Below are 24218 nucleotides of genomic sequence, written 5' to 3'. Positions count from 1 at the left end.
ATGGATAACTTGTATCTATAGTGTTGTAAATTCTTGCTGCTCATAATTTCATGTTGTGTTTAGCACTCATTTTAGTGTATGTAATTGATCGAAATCTAAAATGTACATGTCTTGGGTCTCAATCATCATACTAGGTCACATCCCACATTGTTTGGCCCCTTGAACAACCAAATAGGGTAGGACACTTGTGCCTAGCACTAGTGTCCTCCCAATTTGGCCCCAAAATTCAAAGTTCAAGTGTTGGCTTTTGACCCTTAACAACATGACTTTGTTGTCAGCATTTCCCAAATAGATATGAATTATTTTGTTGTTTCTAGATTACAATGTGTGGGATATGAATTATGCTTGTTTTATTTTGATTAAAAAATATTATAATGAAGTTTAAATCTTCAATTCTCCCAATTTTGATGGTAGCATCTTCTAAGAGCAACATTGCTCTTTATGTTGTCCTCGTTGATTTCATGGTGGACAATCTTGGTAATTATTATGTGTCCTCAAGTATTCCTTAAATATATCAAGCAATATAAAGACAAAACAACAAATGAATCAATCCATAATCAAAATAAATTTCCACTCCTTTGTGAATGTATAGACGATACTCTTTCAACATTGCATTTTTTTAAGTCCCCCAATTACCCTCATTTTTGAGATATTAAACCCCCCAATATGAATATCATGTATAAGATATCCATAATTAAGAATCAATTTCAATATTTTACCAATGAAAAATTAATTTATTACAATTTTCATAATCAATTTGTAAAAACGTCCCATGTAATAAAGATCACTTAATAATCAATAACAATAATTAATTAATAATTAATAATTAATAATAATAATCATCTAGTCATTATTTCAATTCTCATTTACTACCTATAAAAATGTTCTACTAAGAAATCACTTTATTGTTGTTATTGATTAATATTCAATTCTTTCGATAAGACTTTCAAAAATAAGTGATCGTTTACTGAGGCAGAGTAGGAGTGCCGCTTGCCCTGTAAACACATTCCATGTCTGCTTTCTGAGAAGTGATAATCTCTGGTGCTGGATGAACGTGTTGGAGATGGGGAAAAATTTATGTCACTTTGGTGCTCATACGATAAATGTGTGAGCATTACACAGGAGGTGTTGTAGATTTGAATCTTATCTATATGTGCTGTTAGAAACCAGTGGACAAGTTAACATATGGGTAATCTGATTCGATTTTGATAAATGTAAGGGAGATGAACTCTTAGTAGCTGTAAGGGTTTTTGGAAACTGAAGTGATGTTTCTGGTTTGAATAAAAAAATATATACATTATTAGCATATATGTAAATGTATACACACAGTTTATTCAAAACGATTTTTAAAATGTTAAAAGCCAGGCGGGGTTGAGAGAGAGCCAGCGGAACAGAGGATGTTCATGGAGGGGAACAATCGCTTTGCTTCCATATCGTCGAATTGCGTGAGTAAATCCTTCTTTCCATTGCATTAGAATTTTGTACCCTTCTTTCATTTCTTTCTCACCTCCTCTTTTTCATGTTTTGAATTGAAGCTGGAAAGAGCCCTTGAACTGCTTTAAACAATTTGCTTGCTTAGGATAATACTAAATGTTCACATTGTGGGCAAAAATAATTCGATGGTTGCTATCTTAAGAACATCATATTGCTGTTATTGGGCAAGGCAGCCAATGTCTATGGTTTGGATTATGCCGTTGCATCGAGTCCTATGCAAATAGACCAATAGCCCGGACATTGATGAACCGGTAGGCAAACTACGATAATTTTAGTGGTAAAGAAATAAACCGAGAGCGTAGTCATCAATAACTATACCATTACCCAGTTGAATGCAAACACTGGCAGCGTGTCCATCTTTTCATTATCCTGATAATTTCACTTTAACCTAGATTGATAGCAGGAATCGTAGAGTACAGAATAAAACTTAAAGGTTATATTGATGGCTAGAGATGGTAATTATAACGCGAAGACGACCTACATTATTGGGAGTTTATTATGCCAACCCTTCAAATGGAAGATAGGATTAGGGACACTGATGCCAGGCCTTCGACAAAATTGTATCCTGAAACACGAGTGTTAATACAGTAATATATATCAGTCATCAGACATCCTTATCTACAGCATAATGAAAAGTTAAAACTATCAATTCATTAGCAAAGTATGAATTCCTCCAATCGACGGATGCTTTGAGAAGAATCCACATTGAGTCAATTGTTCGACCAAAGCCATTGTCATATCAGTATGACCAGAGATTTTAACATAGGAGACAAGAATGTAAAGGATCAAAATTGATTTCTTATACCTTGACAACAGGACCACTTATTCACAAGATTTGGTCAGTCATGGCTGCACTTCATCAACAGAACACTTGGTCATTTATTACAAAAAGAACCAGAAAAACAACAACACTTCCAATCTGGAAAGCATCCACACCTTCCAAAATAGGGTTACTAGAGATACATGTAAGCAAATGTTATCGGTGGGATTAAAGGTCTTTAGAAAAACCAAAAGGAATAGTACCTGCTCCACTACATAAAATCTAGCTATAGATAAAGCAGAAATCATCATCCGAAGATGATGGTTCTTGACCAATGCATACAAACCATCCAGCTGCACCAAAATCCTTTATGGGTAAAACATTGTGGACTAACAATCAGAGCCAAATCCCATCTACGGGAAAACTGTTTAGGCACATTGTATCTCTGAAAGTAACTTTTGTGGTAACAAGAACCTTTATAACAAACTACATTACAACTTGGAAATATAAACAAATAAAAAACTCTTGCCAAAAGAGAAATAGGTTTCCTTGGAGAATCTAAGTACTGGAAGTAGTGCAACCATGGAATGATCATCACCATCCTTCATCAGCTCATTCAGATTAGAAAAAAATCAGCCCAGTAGAAGGCTGCCTGAGTTTAATATGATGCTGGTCTTCATGAAACATGGTTTGACAGATTGGACTAAGACCTTGACTAGAATGGATGTCCACCCCATATTTGCCAATGAATTTACTATCAAACATGGTTTTACATAGTTGAAGCCAACCATCTATGTTTTGAATCTCTCTGTTTGATTATAATTGGGGGAATAAGTTTTCTTGACAATATCGATGATAATCATTGAGTTTGGGTGCATCTTGAAGTTGAATCCCTCATTGGCAGTGTCGATGGACAAAAGAGAAAATGGCTACCTCATTGCTGCCTCTTATTCCTCCTCCACCTCTTCTCCTCTTTTAATGACATTCTTTAGTAAGATAGTTTGCCTCTGGCTCTGATTATTTCCCTTATTCTTATTTCCCTTATTCTAAAGGTTGTGACTAATTTAGTTTGGATATTTGATTGTAGATGTTTTAAATATGTAAACATGACGTCATCATAGATGTCATTAACTTATAAATCTAACTGATTTCTTGTGGTCTAATTTTACATATCTTGGATTTTAAAGATCCTCATACCTTTAAGAAGGTTCGAAATCTGTCATTTAAAACATTTAAAAATTCTATTATTTATAGTCCATGGGGAAACATGTTTTGTCATTTGAGAGACAATTTGGCAAGAAAATACAAACCTTGAGAGTTGTCAATGAAGTACAACAAATAGCGTCAAGTCAAAGTGGTCAAGTAACAACCTCAAGCAAAGCTTTCACCGGGATAACAATCTTAATAAAGATCCTCATGAATATTCTTAATTCACTAGGATGACGACCTTCAAGATCCTTTTAACAATTTCTTTCTTCACTAGGATAACAACATTTAAGAATCCTTTTAACAACTTCTTTATTCACCGGGATAACAACATTTAACGTCCTTTTGATGCATGTAAGGGACAAGCGGTAAGTGGAGTGTGAGGATAATGTAACAATAATGTACATAATCCTAAGAGTAGTAGGATAATAAGTAATGTCCCATTTTGGGAATATCCTACATTTTGCTATAGAATCACAAATTCCATTAAAATAAGAATTGTAAGATAGCTAGAAATATAACATTACCAATTAAATGCCTTTTAACAAGAGAAATCTTGATTTAGGTCCTACAATTATATCAAATGATATTGTATATGTATATATAATCCAATTATTTCTATTAGGAATAGTAATCACACATATGAGTACAAATAGGTATAATCATCATAATTCATAGATAAACCATGTTACATCTATACTCATTTTTAGTTTTCAATTACAATCGGTTTGAATGAGGGAGCATGATAGGTTGGCTAAAGCAATCCTCACACAAGTCCAAGAGTGGACACTCACCCTCTTGGCCCCAAGTGGTAGGCACTTTGGACATCCAGCATGGGGTCGTCTACCTAGTGGGGTGTTTGTATTTGTTCTCCCTATTAATGTCTCCTTATTCATCCTCTTATGACTGTTATTTCTCCAACAATCAACCATCATAGAGGTTGGAAAGGAAATTCCAATATGGTACCTGGAAATCCTCCTATGTAAGCCCAAGAGCAGACAAGCATTTCCTCCTCTTCTCCACATGATTGCTTTCTGGACTATAGTTGGATTAATGATTTAGAATATGCATTTCACATTATCATACAACAATCATTGATTCCACTATTTCATACTACTATAATTACAGAAATATAAGATTATTGCAGGTCATATACTTTCAGTCTGCTGCTGCAATTTAGACTGATGTGGCTGGATGCCGATCGCTGCTCTCTTGGATGAGTGCTATTTTTCAATGGTTCGATGTCTGATTCCAGATCAGAACTGTCTTATATCCCAGATCAGAACTTCCTGATCTGCTTTCCTATCTGCACACACACACATATACATATGTAATGTCCCCTTCCACTTAGACCCAAATTCAGTATAAGGTTAGTCTATGATTATGTCCTCATAGACTAACGGGTTGGATAGAGGACTCAAGCAGGTTGGTCTTCACAAAAATGTGTTAGGAGGTTTCCTTCTTGACTTGTTACAGCATTAAGCTTAATCACTCCAGTTAAGTTGCATTGAATTTCATAACTTCTCTTTGGGATCACTTAAATGCACTTAGAGCCTTAAGTTATCATTTGTGTTAAGTGATTAATCTAGTGAGAAAGTGAATAGGGAAGAGAGAGATAAAAGGTGTGGACATAAAGCAAACCATATAACTCTAAGTTGGCCGTACCATTAGCGAGGAAATATTAAATGGGAAATAATCTTAAGTTAAAAGTCATATTATAAATGAACGTTGAGATGCTAGGGTTTCAACCCTAATTAGGGCATCCCAAGGAGAGAAGAATAAGAAGGCTCGAGGAGTCATTTTGGAAGGCATGTTATGAAGAAATATTTCTGTTTTGCAGTGGATTCTTGGACCAGCCAAGAGAGCAGCTTCTGGGAATGATAATCATCATGAGATTCAGCTACTTGCAGGGGTGAAACGTCTCCCAAGAGTGGCAAGAGAGATTTCAGATCAGTGATCTCCAATGTGCATCAAGGCTTAGGATTTTTTGCAGTAAAATCTGAGTAAGCTACCTACTTGTGTGGCCGTACCATTTCTAGGTAGAAGAAGCTCAAAAAATATCGATTTAGTATCATCTTTTGTTTAGTTTATTATTGGCAACTTCATACCAGTGTGTAGAAGACTTTACAGCACATCGGAGAGGCATTTGGGTCAGTTGTTTTGAGTTTATTTGATGCCGGCTGAGTGAGGTGCTTGTGTGCCTAGCCGACCCCATTTGCAGCACTTTGGAGGGTCATTTCTAGCCCAAACTCCATTCTAAGTTGCTATCCTTTAGCAGAATTACTTCACCAACACACACAATCAGTAAACAAGGGTTGCAACAGTCATTAAGAGTTGAATACACATAAACCAGACCTATAACAAGCCGTACCAGTTGAGGATTGGGGAGTTTCTAAACAGCCCCAACTCAAGGGCTAGTCACAGTGTATATTAGCCGACACAAGAGCTTATATCAGACCTTTATGTGGTAGCAGATTGGAGAAGAAGAAGACTGATTTTTATGCTACTGTAATTTATTTTATGAGTAAGCTTCTTGGTTGTGTGCTTACTCTCAAATCAACTTGTTAACTACCTTAATACAAGGAACTACTGGGTATGTGTGTTTGTGATTTGAAAGACTCTTATTTGTAATAGCATCTTTGTCTTATGAACTAGTGAAATAGTTTACATCAGCAATCTGATTGAAATTGTAAGCTTGATTGTAATCTCTTAATAAGTTTCAGTTTGCTTCCTTGCAAAACTATTCAATTGTTCTTTCTCTCAAAACTACAAAGTCAAATCAAAACACATTTCTGCAACCTCTGTCTAGTTCTGAAAGACCACCAAAAACACAAGATAAGATAGTTTATTAAATTAAAATCAATCAGCAGAGTGCTATAGAACAATCTCATTAGTTCCACTTGGGGTGGGACATTACAACATATGCATATACATATACATATGCATGTCTCCTGTAAAAATGTCTTAATATGTCTGCTGTAGTAATATCTTTCCTTTGGCTGTCTTTCTAACCTAAATTTGATCTCCATTAATTAATTCCCTGATTTCTGCTCTGCTTCCTTTTCCTTCTTGGATTCTCTTCTTTCCTCCTCTTCCCAATGAAGTAATTTACCTTAAATATCCAAGGTTGCACCGAGACGGGGGCCCTTGGAGACTGGTACTAGTACCAGTATGGCTATTTTTTCAAAATAGGAGACAAGCGTACTTGGAGATGACAATTTTTCAAAATATAATTTAATAATTTATAGAAAATTTGAAAATATAATGAGACACAAATTGCAAGAGTTAGTTGATGGCATGCTCTATATCCTTGATGTTAACACCAAAGTCGAAGGATATAATACCAACAACATTGATGAAGAACGCTAGAATAGAAATATTTGAATGTTTGTATGTCCAAATGTCTCAAATTGCAAGACTAAACCTATTCCTAATTCATGTTGATTTTTTAATTAAAAAACATTATCTCACAATAAACGACTTCCTACCAAAATGAAAATATATAACGAAAACATATCATTATTTTTTTTAAATTAATCATTTCCAACTTTAAATTGTTCTCCCTATATTTTTTTGGTTGTTGAATAGAGAAAAACAACATACATGTATAGGGAAAAAAAGCATATAACATGCATTTAGCTTTAAAATTATAATTTTATTGAAAAAATGAGAAAGATCTAATTACTAACCTTTCAAAATTTAGAATGTAAATGACCTTAAGATATTTTGTATGCAAATGCCACTAATTTACGACATGTCACTTCCTAACGGTCTTGGTTGCCTATCATAAAAAAGATTTAGAAAATTCATTTGCCTGAACACACATCCATCATGGCATGTCTTGACTAAAACCCTTGAAACAATGGCATTGCAGCAGAAAAACTTTGAAAATGCTTGGAGACATCATGTTTTTCTTCCCTCGTCACATTTTTTCCTCTCCCGATTCGTTGCTTTAGGTTTTTCATTTTGTCTAGGCTTAGAGACGTCTCGCCGCCTCTAGCTGCCATCTCCAAAACCATGCAAAGTCTTTGCGCCTGTCTCTGAGGTGGGAAACGTGTTCCCCTCCCCAAGGGTTGGGTACGCGTCTCCCTACAACTATGTAAATATCCCTCCAGAAAGGATGATGACTCACCACTTTTGTAGGGTATACAACTCTTCATAATTGAGGCATCCCTTCTTAACCTAATCGCTGTCCTAAAGAAATGACTGAATTATGAAGTAATCACTGCCTTTCCTAATTGCTGTTGTTGAGGGAAACAAGGGGTCGATGCTTGATATAAATACCCTCTCTTAACCTTAGTCGGCCCCTTACAACTGATAATTAATCTCTTACCCTAGTTAGTGTCACATCCCCTCCTTGACCGTTATATATAGCCTAAATAAAGCGATCATTATTATTAATTAATATAATAATTATCAACGAATGGTTTTTTGAAATTATTAAATATTTAATTATTTATTCAATATTATTATTAAATTAATATTTAATATTTATTATTAATAATATTCTTGAAATATTCTAATTATAAACATTTGGGAATATTATAGATTTTACATATTAATAAAACATAAACATAAGCTGTAATTATTTAAATTAATAATAGTTATTATTTATGATATTTATGACTGGCATCAGATAGAGAAAGGTGAAAAGGCAGTCGCTGCCACAAATAGACATGACTCTCTAAGGAGTCTTTCCACCATCGTGGTGGATATAAGGAAAGGAGAAGGCGGTAGGAAAAAAGGGCCGGTGGAGAATAGGCAATGGGATACGATATATAAACGAAGGAAGAACAGACCAGATCAGAACTGCTATTGGATTGCAGGCAGTAACATCTTGTTATTGGAAATACACTTAATATATATGATATAGGTGTTGAAAATAATAGATAGTTCGGATACCTGACTATGGAACTTTAATATTGTTAGGATTATCTTCTTCGATTATGAAGATGCGGAATAGGTGTACTGACAACTTAGGATTTAACAATGAAGCTCCGGATTTAATTCTTACTAAAAAAGGGCAAAAGGAATAGGGTTCAAGAAATCTATTCTAGGCCTAAGAATGTAGGAAATGATGAACAAATCTAGTGGAATCAAACTAGGCAAGGTCTCACAAATAGGTATTGACACAAGCTTAGTGCAATCGTTTAAGGTATACTTAAGGAGTTTTAGACTATCACCATCAAACGTTGACACCATCCAAGTTGATGCTTGTCAAGGGACGCGTAATAGTTGAAGTTAAGCTTACTCAAATCTCCTGTTGACCACACAAGGCGCACTTACCAGCGGCAAGAGGCTAGTGGTATGGATTAAAGATTCCACACAAGTATATTCAACAATCTTTCACTCAATCTAACATACATGAAAATAAATTCTAATCTAACTTGGAGGAATTGAGAACCATGAATGCAAAGACAACATTTGAAGAGCAAAATCACCAACAATTGAACAATGATTATGATTCAAATAGTTGTAGCATACACCAACAATTCTACAAAAACTCTCTTACAAATGAGAGACAAGGAGGCATGTATAGTCTCTTACAAAATGGATGGCCAAGATTGATACAAGATCAACGACCAAGATCATGCCAACAAAACCCCAGAATTGCCCTAATTAGGGTTTACATAAAAATGGCACCACCAACATATGGCCCAATGAAAAGATACCTAGTCATCAAATAGGGAATCTTCTAGAAGATTCCTCCTTGCATCTCTCTCTCCTAGCATAGTCCAATAATCTAGCCAATACAAAATCTAACTCCATGGAAATGCCAGGCAAGGTATCTTGTTGCAAATCAATCATGTCCAGTGAATCCGAGCAAGCGCCCAAAGTGTTCTCCCAATCTGGCATGAGCTTCTACGAACTATGAACATGAATCAATAAAGAGACCAAGTCATCCATCCGACTCTTCTTCAAAGAGTCCAATTGGCAAAAATACATAAACTTCATCTTGTCTCTTAATTCGGCTAAGTGTAAACCACTGGCATCACTAACAACAACACCCAATAACTCCTCAATTGAGGCAAGGATCTTCATCTGAATGTCTTGAATCAATCTCTCCATCTCCATACAACTTGACTGGGCATTCTCATAAGTTGATCTCTTCATGGCCAATGAACACTACCAGCCATGGAAATCATATCTGTCTCCACTATGCACAATGTTCTCGCTGACCAAGGTGGAATTAGGAATCTTCTTCAAAGCCTTGAGGCGTGGAATAGTCTTCTCTTGAATAGGCCGAAATTCTTCCCAAACTCCCTCCAAATACTTAATTTTAAACATGAGCCCTGTTGTCCTGTCATATGCCTGGACAAACTGAGTAAGGAAATCATCTACTTGTTTTCTTGCACTCTCAATCCACTTTTCCACCTCCGAGAGTGTATCTCTCGCTGCCTCATAGTGTGAATGTATTCCATGGTCAACTGCAATAGGGGAAATAAGGGTGGGATTCTCACGCCTTATCCCTGCAATATACTCTCTAAGTCTGATATTCTCTTCTCTGTACCTTTCCGTCTTTGCAATTTCTCTGTCTAACCTTGCATTGGTCGCCTTGAGGTTATCACCAACCTCCTGAAACTCTTTCTCTCTTGATGTACGATCGAGGGCAACTGAAGTGATCTGGAAATCCATAGGAGTAGCATTGTCTGCTGTCACGCCTGCAATAGGAACGACAACCTGCACAATCCGCATTCCTGTCTCATCTCTAACTATGTGCGACAAAATCTCAGCTCTCTTGGCTTCCTTCTCCTTAGCACTCCTAGCTAGGTAGTCATCAATGTTATCAATAGGCTGTACCTCTATCATTTTCTTACTTTTCTCCATACTTCTCATCAGCCAATCAGGAATAGCGGCCATCTCCATACCATCATCAAGACACATCTATCGATCAAGCCCTCTCAATGTCGAGATAACATCATCATCGTCGAGATAACATCATCATCGTCATCAGGATTATTCCTGGTCAAATTGTATATCTCATTTCCCAAATCAACTTCCAAAAGGACAGTAGGGGATCCTGGTTGATCATCATTCTCATTCGGTGGTGTAGATGTCACTGTGGCATGTAACTCCTGAATATTCTCTGGTAGTATAACTGTGTTGGAACACTGCAGGGTTTCCTTATTCTGTTCTATTATTTCAATCACCCTAGTTGATGAGACATTGAGAGGCAGCAAAAGAATGATAGGTGTGAGAATGATAGTCTTTTGTTTCTTCTTCTTCACCTCCTCAATCTTCTTCCCTTTGACCTTGACTCCTCCTGGCATGTTCTTCCTTATCTTGGGAGCTTGACTCTCTTCGTTTGCATGAATCCTGACATCACTGATAGTCCTTTGATCATCCTTGGAAGTAGACTCTTCCGGCTTCATCTTTTCATAAGTGAAGGGAACACTCATATCAACTAACTTATTCATTTGAATATCTACCCATGTACGGGAGAAACTCAAGACCTCTCTTATCAATACATTCAGGTCAATCTCTTCTGACTCTGACCAATTAGGCAATAAGATTGCCTTCTTCATTTCATTCTCATACTATGGATGCGTATGATCCCTGTCATTTAACACAGGACCGGGAATGAGGAAAAGTCCACACTTCCTCATGAAATCCACTGACATTCTGGACGACATTGGTCTCTTCACTGCTTGCTCGTCCATCAGGTTGGCCCAATAATCTTCTATGTCTACTTTGTGGATGAACTTCTCTCCCCTGATCCTTCCAACTTTCTTATCTGGATCAAATCTTTCTCTTTTCTTTAAGGTTGGAAATCGATAGAATGCAAGCTACTCACTCGCAGTGCTGGCGGCTAAGGCAAACTGACAAACCTCCGACGTCTTCCCAACTGAAATAGGGAATGCCATGCCTGTCCTATGCTTCTCTCTCTGAATGGCATCAAACTCTAGAAGCTATCTTACCACTTCCAATAAGATCATTCTGTCTGTTGGATACCTAGGAAGCATGTAGGGTTCGGATTGAAACCCATGAATCCTAAGGTACGTGAAAGTGGGAAACTGAATATACCACGATCCATATTTCTCTATTAGCTCTGTTGCCTCCTTGGACAATCTTTTGTGGATTCCGCCTTGCAGCATCCGCGTGATGTACATTGTGAATACATAATTCACTCTCTTATAATCTTCAATTCTATACATGTTCAGCTGGGGGTAGCACTCATGACTCCTGAATTGTCTTAGCCCATTCCCAACTTCACCTTTGCATATCAATCCTTTGTATGAAACGAACTGTGCAAGCAGGTATACCAGGTATGAAGTCATGGCGAATGACTTGGACCACTCTACATTCCTCAACTGAAAGTCTAGATTGTCACTTGTGATCTTAGACCAATTTACCAATGTTCCTCTAAGACAATCCTGGATGAAATAGAACATCCATCCATCAAATATTGCACCTTGTGGCATTTCCATCACTCTGTTGAGCATGAATACTAAGTTACTATACTTCTCTTTGAAGTCTGTGCACATGAGTGTCTTGGGAGCCTTGGAATGATGAAGCCTAGGCTCAATCATCCACTCTTTGTTTATTATACGCTTACACGCATCCATCTTCTTCATTTACCGTTCTTTATATTCATCCTTGGTCGCATCCTTCATATCTGTTCAGCGTGGAATTCCAAACACCTCAGCAATGGCATCCTCAACAAGGTAGGCAATGACAACGCCCTTAGGAGTTTTGATCATTTGCGTGAGAGGATCATAACATCGCGCACACTCCAGGATTAGCTCACTGCATTGTATGGACCGTGGAAATCTAGCAACATGAAAAATACCACTCTTCATAATGTTCACATGCACTGGGGATGGAATTTGATTTCTGACTCCGAACATTCGCTGTCGCATCTGGTTCAGGTCTAGGAAATTCATGTTTGTATTTGTAATCTCTTTCTATTTGGATGAAATCTTGGGCTATGGATAGAATCCAGTCTCCAGTATCTTCAACAGTTCTTTCCTTTCCTTAAATCCAGACTTTGACATTGCACCTGTACAAAGCTTGAAGTTAGAATTTAGGAAAATAAATAAAGTTCTTAATAGAATTCCCGATTTTCTAAAGATTTTAGCTAATTAGAACATGAAGTCAGGAAAATAGTCCATACTATTGGTAGATCTTAACAATTAGATTCAAAATGTGACAACGCTAGCGTATGAAAACCCTCATAAAATTCATTAATACCTCTTTATACTTAGAAATTGTGCAAACTAAAATGCAAAGGAGTATACCGGATCAACGGTGACTAAGGAAAGGTGTGAAAGGTTGTGTTTTCACACAAAGTATGTCTGAGGACACCTTCCACAGTCAACAATGGAGGTCAACAAAATCTGAAGACAACCTTAAAATTAAACTTTTAAAACATGTTGCAATCACCTAGATATGCACAAATTTGATGAGAATCAACCTTCCAAGGCAAACATAAGAAAATCTGAGCATGTATGTAGGGCTGGAAATGAAAACTTAGTCTGAAGACAAATCTGAAAATGAAGTTTTCAGACTTACCAGCACCCTTAGGAATGATAAAATACTTAGAAATAATCTCCGGAATGAAGCAAGAATACTTCCCAAGTGAAATCGCAAGGTAGGTAGGTGGCTGGAAAAAATTGTTTTCTGAGGACAGGCCTCCTACAATGGAGTTGCAGACCTGCAACAATGGAAGATAACTCTGAAAATCGATTGAAAATGCCTCCAATCAGCCCCTCGGATAAAATCGTTTAAGGCACAAAATAGCTGGGAACAAGATATAAGTCTGAAAATTGGTTTTCCAGCCAGCTATGGAGGTTGAACCAGCTGCAAGAATGGAGGATAAACTCAGATCTGCAACATATCAACAAGCAGGGAATGATGGCAGCCACCAAGTGTGAAGGGAATTCAACAAAATAATGGTACAAACACTTGCCAAATCAAAAATCGTGATTTCCAGCTATGGCTCCATCCTTGGAAATCTGAAAAAATGTCTTTAATGCACCTTCAATCTGCAACAATCTGCAACTGAAATCTGGAATAGCAAGCAATAATGGTGGAAAACTCACCAAAGTTCACCAATCGCCAAAAATCGCCATCCTCCACAAAATCATGGTTTTACCAAAAATGGCGGACTTCACCAAAAATCGGAAATTTGGAAAAAATGGAGGCAATAAGCCTCATTGGCAGCAATGGAGAAGATCGCCAAGCTGGAAAAAATGGAGGCCTTCAATCGAACACTTCACTTCAGCACTTCGCCAAAATTCGCCAATAAGAGAGAAAAATCGCCAAACATGGAGACACCTGGCAAACTTAATAATAAAATATTGCTAGAGACTCCTCTCTTATACTTGCTTTTGCCTTTCACTTTTACCCCACAAGCAATGTGGGATAAAACACTTGCTTATATACTTGCTTGGTAAAACTAACTTGCTTCAAGAAGGGTAAAAACATTAAATGCTCTTTGCAAGTTATTTAATTTTGTTTTTGAATTTTAAATAATCGTCAATCATCATTTAAAAACAATTAAAATGGGGCTCATTTATTAAATATTTCAATTCAAGTCAAAATTGAGCCTCTGGGGGAAAATCGATATAGGTAGGGATTAAGAAATCCTATTAAAAATCATTTAAAACATCAAAATATTCCCCTCAAGGGAAAATCGATATCAGTGTGGACAAAAATCAATGCTAAAATTCATCAAAATGCACACAAAATAGGCCAGGGGAAAGTCGATATGGGCATGGATAAAGAATCCACACTCCAAATTCACTTCATTTGCAAAAAACACCCCTTGGTGGAAAAACGACCTTAGTCTAGATGAAAATCCGGACTAAAAATTATAAAATGCACTCTCAGTGGAAAATCAACTTGGGTATGGATTGAGAGTTTGCACAAAAATCCACATTAACTTGTCACAAAGCAGCCTGGTGGAAAATTGACCCAGGTGTGGAATCCATCTCAACTTCATCTAGATTCTTGTCCGTACTCCAGTCTGCACTCCCGGTGGAAAAGTGAAGGCAGCCAAGGCAAAATCTTGACACTTGGTCAAATTTTAATGCTTCCAGGGGAAAAACGATCCAAGCATGGATAAACAGTGGTGGAAAATCATAGCTAGTATGGATTTTAGGGGAAACTCATGTGTAGTGTGGATTTTGAGTGGGGGAAAAGCATGGGTAGTCAGGAATATGAGTGGAAAAGCACCTCTAGCATGGAATTTTGACCTTTTATCCCTTATAATATGGATTTCCCTTAGGAATTTGACATTTTTACCACTCAAAATCGCTAGAAAACTTTAAAACTTGATAAAACTCAACTGGACATAGGCAAATTTTCCAAAAATTTGAGCGAAACACAAGGAAATTTGTCGGGATAAAGTGCGAAATCAACTTGAATAATACTTGAGGAGCGAGAAAACAACTCCAAAAGTTTGAAAATACCTTGGGACTTTAAAATCACCGATGTGCGTGTTTAAAACATGTTAACGCTCAAGAAGGTCAACACTTGGACAAAAAAAGGATCACTTAGGAAATCTCAATTTTGCACGCTTAATCCTATAACTTCAAAAAACAAAACCCTAAACGGCACTAGACATGATCAAAACTCTGAGACTCAGGCACGAGAAACACAAAATTACCCACTAAGCAGCCAAAACCCTAACCTAACAACGCAAAAAACAGGAAAAGAGGGGGTCCCTGTTAGCAATGGGGCGATGTATGAAAAGGTCACAACACTGTCATTGGAGTATATCAAGTGACGCCGCCCTCATATTTGGAGCCATTATTTGTTTTGGATTGCAAGCTGAGTGTTGACGTGCGTTTTGTGACCACGCCCAACCTTATAAAAGCTATAACCAAATAATTAAACTTTACCTTCACTATTATTTGGAAAGTGTGATCAAAATATAAAATCACTGGGTGCCACACAACAAATTATGCCTCAGAATAAAATGAATTTTATTTGAATCAATCCCTTTATGATAATATCCATAATATTTCATCAAGCCATGATTTCACAATGAGCGCTCATATTGAATATGGCAGAACAAAATATTCTTATGTCTCAAATTCTATATCTAAATTTTCAAATCAGACACAATACTAATATTAAATCTAACAATAAAACTTATTTGCAAATTTGTCTTCAAATGAAGACTTAACAAGTTTGGCTCAGCTGTGAACTCCGTCGTGCATCCACTCCCAGGAAGAGTTAGGTTTTCCTCCAACCCTTGTGCCAACTCTTGAAGGTTTCTCGTCTCTAGAAATCATAAACCGTTTATCAAATTCAAAGAATGCTTTCCTTCCTCCTTCTAGCCTCCCTATAATGAACTCCAAGAAGCATTAGAATATTAGGCCAACTTAAATATTAATCACATTTTGGAGAACTTTATTTATTTAGGTGACAAATAATAATATTTTATTATTATTTGATTAAATTTATTAATAATAAGTCATCTTTTGAATATTTCTTGTATTTTTTTGACAACTTAATAAAAATCACTTTAATTAATTGTCACTAAAAATTGGGGATATTATGTTTTCATCATGATCAGGTGCATAATCAGATTCAATTTGAGCATCATCTTCAACTTCTTGAGGCTCAAGTTTATCCTCACCCTCATTCATACCATGGGAACTCATAGTGACATTGCAATAAACGATACAAAAATTGTAAGTTTATAACTTTAAAATTATAATTAAAACCATGCATAATGCAAAGGATTAAGACAAATATTTTTATTTTATTTTTCTTATTTCAGGTTGCATGAAGTGTATAAGTAGATGATACACAAATAAAAGATCTTTGTTCTTAATCTTTGTCAACCAAGGATTTCACTTTTGTTTTGCATTATCTAGGTTGCATGATCAAATTCAGTTTGAGCATTATCTTCAACTTCTTGAGGCTCAAGTTCAACCTCATCATCACTCATGCCATGAGAACTCATAGTGACATTGCAATAAACATTAAAAAAATTGTAAAATTATAACTTCAAAATTAAAATTAAAACTATGCTTAATGCAAAGAATTAAGACACAAATATTTTCTTTTTGTTTTTCTTACTTCAGATTGCACAAAGTATAGAAGCAGAGGATACACAAATAAAAAATCTTTGTTCTTAATCCTTGTCAACCAAGAGTCGCACTTTTGTTTTTCATTCTTTAGGTCACATAAAGTGCAGAGGTAGAGGATATGCACAAATTATAATCCCAGTTTGACAAATTAAAAAATTGAACATCTAAAAATAAATTGTAAATACCAAACCTTAAAAAAAAATGAAAAATATGACAGCTGCTTGTATAATTTTTTTTTTTGAAAATTCAAAAATTCAAAACTGAACTAATAACAATAATAATAATATACAGCCATGTCTATGGATTCTATCAACATAATGACAATATGCAGCCATGACCATGGATTGTATGAACATAAATCATGAAATAAATTAAAATATTTAAAAAATTAGTTATAGAAGCCTAACTTTTGATTGAAAAATGCTTGCAACTTGGCGTTACTCCTCTTCTTGCTCCTCCATAATCCTCTTGCTCTTCACTCTCACTCTTTCACCTTGCACTTGCAGCTCTCACTCTCACACTCACACTCACACTATTAGCTTCTTGTTAATTTGTTTTTTTGAGTTGAATTAAGGAAAAGAGGGAGCTTTATAGAGTTTGCAAGGTTTTGGTGGAGGCCTTTAGGGTTTGGCTTTGGGCATGGTAAAACATATTTTTAAAGAAAAGTTTTTTTGGCCATATGGCCTTGCGGATGTCTCGAGGATGTCCCAACTTCTCTGAAATGCTGGTGTTGGTGGTGGGGTGGTGTTGTGACCTTTTTCACACATCACCCCATTGCAGATGGGGACCCCTTGTTTTTGTTTTGGCATTGCAACTGCTATTCACCAATCTTTTTACAATGAGTTAGAGTTTTTGAGAAATCATCTCGACCCAAATAGAGAATTCATGGTCAAATTAGTGTTTGAACGTTGTCAAAATACTTAGAAGGTTTGAAGGACAAGGATCGCAATTGCTTTGGGTCATTTCTAACAACTTTTTATTTTTAGGAATTTCTGCTTATTTTCTTTTTTCTAAAAATAGAAAGTTTGATTTTTGGCACTTTGGGCACAATCCGGGAAGCAACTTTTTTGGCTTGCTTTTTTGCTTTTTTTTTGCTTTTTTGAAAGTAGAACCTAGGTTTTGTTCCTTGGGTCATTTGGTCAGTGCCCATGTCTTCAGATTCAAATTTTTTGGTCTCTAAGTGTAAAAAGAAAGGTAAAAACCCTAATTAGGGTTTTGTTCCAGAAGATCATTCCATGGGCCATTTCATTAGTGCCCATGTCCTCAGAATTGAAAAATTGTCTTTAAGTGCAAAAAGCGAGGTAAAACCCTAATTGGGGTTTTGTTCCATATAGTCTAGGTATAAACATGGCAAGTCAGAGATAGACATGGCAGTTTGGATGGACATGTTTGGAAGAAAAGTGGCATGAAGATGAAAATTTGTCCAAGGGAAGACCAAGTTTGACCAGCCAAGCACATGAAAGAATGGCAGAACAGAGGGTAAAGTTCTCCCAAGGCATGAGGAGACTAGTTCAGACATCTTCAAACTTCGCCCAAGGTGTGGATGGCTTGCCAAGCTCTAAGTCCACGTAAGCATGACATGGTGAAAGCTAAGACAAAGTTGGCAAACAAACTTCCAACTCCGCCTTGCCTAGTATAAGATGGCAAAGGTTATGCAAATTTTGCCAACCCTTGGCAAGACCCTCATGAAATCAGCCTAGGCACATTGTGATGTCCTCGTCAAATTAAAACTATTTGGTATTATTTATAAATAAAGCAAACTTTCCTTATTTTATATTAGTACTAATACTGACTAATATATCATAATAAGAGTTCTTTGATTTTCTCAATAAAGATTAAAGTTAAATAATAGTTACCTAAATACTTTGTTTAAACTATTGTTTGATTATCCACTCTACGAGAGTTGGTTTCTACGGGAATTTTACCCGTCTCCATTCTTTAAAATGTGTATTGGCACATGAGGAAGGGGGAATTTTTGCAAAGCAATGTTTTTCAAATTAAGGTGGATAATCTGTGAGATTTCTAGTTTATGTATGGTTTCCTTTTGCCAGCCTCACTGGCCTAGTGGAACGAAGAACCCAGAAGTAGGATACAGCGAGAAGCGTTGAAATATCATTCAAAATATCATTCCTACGCACAGATTGCAGAAGAGCTTCTTGGAGATTTGGCAAGGAGGCACGCTGAATACTTCCGAGATTATTCTTGGTATGAGAGGGACCCGATATGGGGTAAAGTGGTTAATACATCTCTTGTCCACATTGCGTGAGGAGAAGACCAGACTTCGGGTTTTTTCGTCCTGTCCACGCAGACACCAAGAGACCATTGGAGTCTCAAGTGTAAGAGGTGGAATACGGTGGAGGAACTTCCGTCGTGGTTAATATATAGCGGTGAGTCATCAATCAGCAAACCCGACACCTGTGCTCCTGTGAAACTACAGAACTTCGTACTGTGCAAAGAATACGCCATAGAGAGGTGTACTTCAAACGCGTGAAATGATACGAACAAAGAGGAGGTGTGTTTTGGAACACTGCGTGATCCATTAATGCTGCAGACGTGGATAGCCGCTGCAAGTTGACAGGTGCCCAGTGAATTGCTTAAGAACTGTTTGAAAATTGCCTTGAATATTATCGTGTATAGATCTGTTAGAAATTGATTGTCTTCACAAACATGAGTTATAATTAGAGTCTGTACAGAGTCATACACAGAACCCCCATTGATCAGATGGTTAATTAAAACATTATTCAATTTGGAGATGAATAATTATTTGCTATCATACTTAATCAAGCATTTTACAGTATAGATAATTGCATGTTAAACTCAGACATGGATTTTTACAGAATATTGTCATTTACAGTCATGCTTAGTCTGGTATTTTACACACATAAGAAGACAATGTCCAAGCTACTCCAAACTCTGCCTTGTCCAAGCATGTGCCAAGTCCACCTTGGCAAGGAAACCATCAAGTCAACAACATGTTGGAAGAGTGTCAAAGCATAGTCAAACTCTACTCATGTCCAAGACACTTCAAAGTCTGCCAAGGCACAAGAGAGCATGGCAAAAGAAGCATGAACCCCGCCTTGTCCAAGGAAGAGCAAAGTCCGCCAAGGCACATGAAAGATGGTAGATAAACTTTTCGCCATATAGAAAAGCAAGGCAAGGTTGCAAGAGATAAAGCAAAACAATGAAAAGATGGTAAGAGGTCTTCAAAGTCCGCCCTTTAGGAGAAAGACTAAAGCAAAATGTGAATTGGCAAGGAACTTTCAAACTCCGCCCAACAACATGAAGAGAATGGCTAAAACTATCTAAAGTCCGCCTTGGGAGAATTGTCCAAGCTAGTTTGAAGGCTGCCCATGATGCGAGAGGGTTAGCAAAGACAAAGGAGGTAAAACATAAAGCAAAGACCAAGAGACATGAAAGGCATAAGAAGAGAATTGTCCAAACATCTTGAAAATTTGATCAAACACAAGAAGGATAAGATGTAGATCTTCAACGTGCAACCCAGGCATAAATGGAATATGTGAAGATGCCCAAGCTAGTCATGAAAATTCACCCAAGATTTGAAGATCAAACATGAAGGTCAACTCGCCATGGCGAAGGAAGAGAGAAAATGGCTAAAGGGAATTTTTTTTTTGACAAAGTAGCACATGAAATTAAGGGTCAAACAAACAAACGGGTTAGAAAATAAAAGTTTGACACATGAAAAATGGCTGTGTGGAATTTTCCACAATTAGAAAATCAAATTTTGACTGTGTTGGAGAGGAAACAGGAAGAAAGAAGAATAACAAAGAGGAAAATAAAAAGGAGATGAATAAAATTCTTGAGTTTGTTCTATTTAGCACAAGCCTGATTTAGAATTGAGGGCAGAACCACAAATAAAGTTCATTTAGGTATAGAGATGGCCAAAATCTTGGCTAGGTGTTGAAGGATCCACATGAAGGTGTCACAAAATAAAATTGACTAGCCAAAATCTTGGCTAGGTGTTGAAGGATCCACATGAAGGTGTCACAAAATAAAATTGACTAGCCAAAATTTGGCTAAGTATGTGAAATACTTCATCAAAAAAGGTTCCAGTTTCCTTCATTGTGGTGAAGGCATAGGGGAATTCTTCTCCAAAATTCAAGGCACTTGAAAGAGTTTCCAGGCATCAAGAAAAGTCCATGGCCTTGGCGAAAATTCTAGACTTGAAGGATTTCATCTCTTGAAGAGTCAAAGACAAGCTCCCAATCAGAATTAGATGGTAGCAAGAAGAGTATTCCAAACAAATTTCCATACTTAGGCAATTTTTCGGCACAAATTGGAGAATTCAAGGAGAACATTCAATAATCAGATTGTTCCAAGTCAACGTGTCCAGGTTCAATGAACTTGACTTATCCAGAAGCTTCTAGAAGGAACACTTCACAATGTGACAACCTTCTATTTTATTATTGGTTTATATTTAGCAAGGACAAGTGTCCTCAAATGTAATTTTCTTATTGGTCGAGAGGTAGCTAGTTGTAGCAAACTCTAATTAGGGTTTTATTTTGTAATCTTGACCGTTGATTTGAAATCAATCTTGGCCATTGAATTGTAATTGGGGACCCTATAAATTGAGCTCACCCCCTCATTTGTAAATCATGGGAGCATGTTGCAAAACATGTTGAGATAAGTAAATTGTTGCTTACAACTGCCAAAGTAATAAGTAATGCATTGTTCGAATTGATGGTGATTACCTCTCTTATTTTGGAGTTGGCACGGTTCTTGTCCCTCATCATAGTTAGATTTTATTTCATGTATGTTAGAAGAATGCAAGATTTGATAAGTATTGATTTATGGTGAATTTCCACTCATACTTTTGATGAACAGATGATTTTGGTTCATTGTGTAAAGTTAGTCTGAGCTTATTTTCTAGAGGTTTAACTTCTACTTTGAGTAATATTGTTCAGTTGTTGGTATTATTCATAAGTATGCAAATCATAAGCACATCCCTTGAAGATCACACTCACTTTGTGTAGTTGTCCTAAGTGTGGCGAAGCAAAGTGTTGTTATTGGATTTCACCTGGTCAATACCGTCTCTTGAATTCTTAGGAATAGATTAGAATTTCTAAACCTCATCTCCTTTTCAGTTTTCTTGAAATCCATGATCCAAAACTCAAACGATAAGTCTCCATTGTGAATTGAACGAGCCAAGCGTAAATCCCCCTTGTATTTCAGCATACATAACCTAGGTAGCTATCCAACACAAAGTCGCCCGTTCACACATATAGACTTTGGAGTCGCCTTGTGGTCTTTCTCGCAATCTTAGCACAAGTAATGATTTTGTTCAAGAAAGGATAGAATATCCTTGGATATTTTATTCTAATGTTTGGTATATGATAAAACATACACCAATAGGTGGCAAGGGAACATCCTTCCAAGTCCTCACATTTCAAAGATGTCCTTGACTTGGAAATGCAGAGCTTTTTTTTGGGGTGGGGTGTGCATCTCCTTGGAGCATTGCAATTAACCTCAACAAACATCGTATTGGTCTATGATATATAGGTTTTGCAAATTTTCCATACTAGAATATTCCAAAACTATCAAATTTCTGTTTGGAGGTGTTTAGAACAAAAGTCGACTTGAGTCTTCATTTGTTGGTCAGCCATGCGAAATTGACATGTTGTTGTCATATTCAAAATCAACTTGCTTTGAAACCTGTCAAGTCAAAACATATTTTCATTGTGGATGTCAAGGGCATACCTTTAATGATTGTTTTGATTCACATGTTTTTCTATCATGTGGTCAACACACACATTCTACAAAGTGGTGTTATGTTAGAAATCTGCCCACAAAATCAATGAAGCATATGCATTTTGGATGGATAGATCATTCTAGTTGGCAAATTGAGGATCACCTTTTGTCCAAAAGATATAGGAGAATCCAATCCACCATTTTAAATGACGACTCATCTACTTTCGATGAAGATGTTATTGTTAATCCCCTAGATGATAAACTCGACGTTCAATATATTGTTGAGCATGTCTACTCATGATGCAAATGTTGTTGACAATTTAGCTGATGATGAGCTGAGTATTGTAGATATTGATAATTGTACTTTTGAGTGACAACCTACCAAGAGAATGATAGAGTTGCACTCCATTCTTATAGAGGATAACTATGGACTTAGTATTTACGATTCACTATTCTGTTTTGTATTTGGATAATGAACACACTAAGACTGCTAGATATGTAGCTTATAATAGATGAATATTATCTCTAGTTAATCATACTTCTGCACTTGAGTTGTAAGTTGAAAATCCAAAAAGGCAGCTTACAAATTCTTCCCATTAAGTTGAAAACTTGAAAGGGCAGCTTAATGGAGACTTGTGATGGACCCCAAGAGAGCATCATTGAGTTGTGCATCTCCATACACACATTCTTGTGTGTTGTTCTCTTTCTATGGAAACCTTTGTAGTAGCTCTCCACTCTCATCTTATAGGTCAGCACATTAGAATATGGATTTCAAGTTCTTTTGAGCATGGGACTTGGAGAAACATTAGAATTTATATTTTGAGCTCTTCAAACATGTACTTGGAGACTTCTCAAATAATCCATTTTTATCATAATATTATTGTTGACGTGTTTTTTATGACCGCGTCTAACACAGAATAAAGTCACGAACGGTCACCTTATCCTCCCTTGATCAAGATTAGTTCGTATGCTAGGATTGCTTAAAGTTCAAACGGCTAATCCCAAGGTTCCTTCAGTGCGTGGACGTGACTCAGTTGTTTGATGGGTTTGCTAATAACCCGAGGGGGCCTTACGTGTGTCGAAGAAAACTTATGCAAGCTCAATGATTTTTGTACGGGTGATTTGCAATGAAAGCTCTAGTTTTGGATCTTTTGGATTTTGAATTATGCGGAAAGTAAATAAGAGTAGGGTAGAGAAAAACTAGACTAAAAGTAATCTAATCCTATGAACAAGGAGACGGGATAACTTGCACAAAATCCAACCACGCTTCGCTTTGCCAGCAATGCGCAACTACACGAAGGCGGTGCAATCTTTACAGGGTGTGTTAAAGATTTTCAAATCATCAAAAGAAACCATCAAATCGAACAGTTTGTTCTGATAATCGAAGTTAAACATACACATATAATGGAGGTTCAGCCTAACTTTGCATAGTATGCAACAATCAACTGCACACCAAAAGTATGAGCACGAATTTTGCAACAAGCGATCCTATCAAATCCAGTTTGTCTAACAACATGAAAGCAAATCTAATCTATGAAGAGAATGAGACCATGCAAGCTCCAAAACAACACAAGAACACACCAACAATGGAACAATGTATTAAGTGTTTGCTTCAAAAAACTCTTAGCAACAATCTCTGACGATAGTCTCCCCTTTCTACAAATGAGGGGGTCACCCCCTTATATAGGCCTCAAGCCGTGATTACATGCAAAACCCTAATTAGGGTTTTCCCTAAAGATTCTCCACTCAAGGTGCAACAAGGTGGGAATTGCCAATTAATAACCCATTATGCCCATGTACAATTAATTTAAAGAGCCTAAAATAGCGCCCACTAGCACATTAAATGTGCCCCATGATGTTGATTATGCTCAGAATATAACCGACACCATCATAAATGCCCATCATTCTCCTAGTGATGGCAACATGCATGGAGAATCTGTCATAAAACCATAATGAGAAGGCGACATGCAAGAAGATTCCTTATCTGATGATCACATGCATTGACT

General features: G+C 36.7%; 1 protein-coding gene across 4 annotated transcripts in view; it reads left to right on the top strand.

Moving 5' to 3' along the window:
• Window positions 1-925: 925 nt before the first annotated feature.
• The window catches only part of LOC131079329 (uncharacterized), a 124012-nt gene continuing 100719 nt past the window's right edge, over window positions 926-24218 (top strand). For 2 of the 4 annotated variants that reach the window (XM_058017240.2, XM_058017239.2), the window contains exon 1: window positions 926-1445. In XM_058017240.2, the coding sequence (XP_057873223.2) occupies window positions 1398-1445 (48 nt within the window). In that variant the 5' untranslated portion in view covers window positions 926-1397. The remainder of the gene's footprint in view (window positions 1446-24218) is intronic. The other 2 variants (XM_058017238.2, XM_058017237.2) reach the window with 2 other exon arrangements.

Source organism: Cryptomeria japonica, chromosome 11 (genome assembly GCF_030272615.1).
Source record: "Cryptomeria japonica chromosome 11, Sugi_1.0, whole genome shotgun sequence".
Classification (NCBI taxonomy): Eukaryota; Viridiplantae; Streptophyta; class Pinopsida; order Cupressales; family Cupressaceae; genus Cryptomeria; species Cryptomeria japonica.
The sequence above is the reverse complement of the archived record's forward strand: the minus strand, read 5'-3'. Positions and strand labels throughout refer to the sequence as shown.